Source organism: Calcarisporiella thermophila (assembly GCF_041956535.1).
Source record: "Calcarisporiella thermophila strain CBS 279.70 unplaced genomic scaffold VTP21scaffold_4, whole genome shotgun sequence".
NCBI lineage: Eukaryota > Fungi > Calcarisporiellomycota > Calcarisporiellomycetes > Calcarisporiellales > Calcarisporiellaceae > Calcarisporiella > Calcarisporiella thermophila.
In genome coordinates this window covers 1-2973 of record NW_027192194.1, presented here as the reverse complement: position 1 = coordinate 2973, position 2973 = coordinate 1, and the positions used below count along the sequence as shown (strand labels likewise).

Here is a 2973-nt window from a genome sequence, read left to right as displayed (position 1 = left end):
CAAAAAAAAAAAACTTGGTTTGGCGGCTTATTTTTCTTTTACACTTCTTTAAGTTCTTGGGATGGTTTTATTAGTATATTTATTAGCTTACGGTTACGGTTAACATATTTTTCCTTGATTACCTCATTATATTTTTATTATCTTGTTTACATTTATGTTTGTGGTACGTTATCTTTAGTATAACATCTTTGTTTACAATAAAAGTGTGCTATTTTGTTTTGGGATAGAACCGGATTACTTTACAATCCACTTTGTGTCGTTTATTAGCCTTCTGAAGTGTTTACGGAAGGACAATCAAGAGCTTAGGGATAGCTAGAGGATTGTCAGGATAGACCTTATTAGTCTATTATTCGACGCAACAAAATTGTTATGTGCCGTGGTGGATATAACCAATGAGGGATCAACAACGAGATTGAAGCTATCTAATCGATCGTCAAGTACCAATTGCTATCTTCATTATGCATCTGCTTATCTTTATCATGCATCAACTGCCTTTTCGTTATTTTTATGCGATGATCCTCTTTATGCAGCTAGCATATATCCATTCAAATATCTTTTATCGAAACCTTTTTTTTTTTGCTATATAAGAACAAAGTACAGAAGAATAAAGAAAACAACGAAGTTTTTGGGTAACTCTAGCTACTATTCTCCACACCTCTCAATTTAACACGTAACAAAATGTCGTGCGGAAATTTAGAACTAAAAGGATCAATGACGCAGTAGTAGAGGATGGAGGCTTAGCTTTTGTGACTTTATCGCTTTATTATCTTTGTTTCTTTAGCTTAGCTCTTTCGTGAGAATATTTAATATTATACGGTTGTTTATTACGCCAACCTTATTTTATGATAATTTTATCATATTGAGATGATGCCATTTTATTACTTTTATTATTTATATTTTTCCCTATATGATACGTTAACAACAGTATAAAAAGACCGATATTTCATTTGCAATAAAAGACGTGCTATTTTGGTATTGAGATAGAACCGGATCACGTTTCAATCCACTTTGTGTTGTTTATTAGTCTTCTGAAATGTTTAAGGAAGGACAATCAAGAGCTTAGGGATAGCTAGAGGATTGTCAAGATAAACCTTATTAGACATATATACGACGCAACAAAAGATCTTCTGCTCCCGTCGAGAGTCGAACCCGCAACTTTGATGTGGTTCAAGATTGAAGTTTCATACAAGAGGCATCGTCATACGGTATCCCTTTGGGCAAGCATCTCACTTCTTAACCTGACAGGAAAGTATGCTCCAGAAGGCTACGGTACAGCCATCTTTGCCACCACGTTCTCCACTGCCAAGCTAAAACGCAAAGGAGGGTTCTGGTTTAATCAGTTCCAAACGTGGCGTACGCTCGGAGGTAGCCCAGTAGCATCACCAAACTGGACTGCGACTGAGGTCTTGTCCCTACCTCTCTACAAGTGCCCGTTAATCACAGACGAGGGCCGACAAATGGAGGAGCCAAAACCCCCAACACCGCCATACCTCCTCAATGAGATACTAACTTTCGTACGCTGGGGAGGACAAATCGAGTGCAGATCGCTCCATAATCAGGCTTTATTTGACAGGAATATTGGAAGGCAATCGGAAATGGAGCGTAGATATTCTGCGCTCCCTATAGAAAGGCTAAGGAACGCGTGTCACCGCCGATACTGCAACCGTTCTCTTGGATGGGAGCTCCGTTACCTCAACTTACCCCCGAGCTTAGTTGCAAAGGTTACGGAGTGTACTGATATACCGCAACAACACCCTCACCCCCGTTTCCCACTTTATCACTGCCACCTGGCCGGCAGTTCTGTCGTAGAATACTCCACCCGACAAGGACATTACTTCCGGCGCAACGGCTCTCTAGAGCCGAACATATTGGTGCCTCAATCCTGGCCAGAGGCTGGATCTACACCCGAGGATTGGAAGAAAATCTGGACTTCCGTCCACAAACGACCCACCCTCCCAAAACACCGTGCGCTACGCTGGCGGATTCTTGTGGAACGAGTGATCACTAACTCGACATTTCCTGGTCACGACCCGAAGTGCACCCGATGTAACGCCTCAAGAGACACAATTCGGCATACTTTCTTCGAATGTCCTGAACTCACACCAGTATGGCAATGGGCGGAGAGGTGCATCGTCACCATCATAGGCCCCCAGAATACTCCGGTGCTGACTGCTCGCAACCTCATACTAGGAGACCTCACGGAATCCTCGAGAACAGCGAGACACGTAGCCCGATTTACTTTTGACTCGTGTTGTGGCAAATCCACCGAGATCGGATCGCCTTTCATTTCGAAAGCACCCGAGCCTCACCCGAAATAATCATCAGCCGGGCCAAACTAGATATTGAGGAAGTGATAGGAGCCGAACTAATCCGAGCACGAAAAAACCGGCAAATCGAACAGTTTCGAAGAAAGTGTAGGACTGGCCAAACTAGGTGACTTCTTTAAACTCAACCGAAGGACTAATACATATAAACCGATGGTAGAACCAGAAGTCCATGAATACGTGGCGAGAAATTCCGACCAATATTCCAGCCGATTTAGGGACAGCTACATAGTTCTTCAGTGGCACTGGAGGAAACGAGAGATCCAACTGAACCCACAACTGGCTGATGCCCTGTTACAGGATATACCACAGATTGAAGGACCATGCACGTTCCCGCTGGGTAAATGTGTGCTAGCTGGCACAAAGATCAAAAACTTCCGTACAAAAATCGGGAGGCTCTACAAGACAAGCAAAGGAGAGAATATCACTCCGGAATGGAAAGAGACCTCAAGTGATTCCCTCAGTTGGGAGGTAACTTGGATGTACTGGAAAAAGCGGCCGAGCGAACCCAAGCATAGGACACTAAGATGGAGACTCTTGAAACACAGATTGGTGACAAACATCATCACTAGTAAGTGGACAGGAGAACCTAATATTTGCAAGCGATGCACAACCAACGCAGTGGAAACCATTAGCCATACCTACCTGG

General features: G+C 43.2%; 2 protein-coding genes across 2 annotated transcripts; both read left to right on the top strand.

Moving 5' to 3' along the window:
• Positions 1 to 1160: 1160 nt before the first annotated feature.
• Positions 1161 to 2318, top strand: VTP21DRAFT_8249 (uncharacterized protein; the record flags this gene model as incomplete). The annotated part of the gene is made up of 1 exon (XM_069399079.1): positions 1161 to 2318. The coding sequence occupies one exon, from the start codon at positions 1161 to 1163 to the stop codon at positions 2316 to 2318; it is 1158 nt and encodes a 385-aa protein (XP_069254532.1).
• Positions 2319 to 2477: 159 nt separating this feature from the next.
• VTP21DRAFT_8248 (uncharacterized protein) lies at positions 2478 to 2973 on the top strand (the record flags this gene model as incomplete). Its single annotated transcript, XM_069399078.1, has 1 exon — positions 2478 to 2795. A coding segment is annotated over one exon (318 nt), but the record flags the coding sequence as incomplete, so codon positions are not given.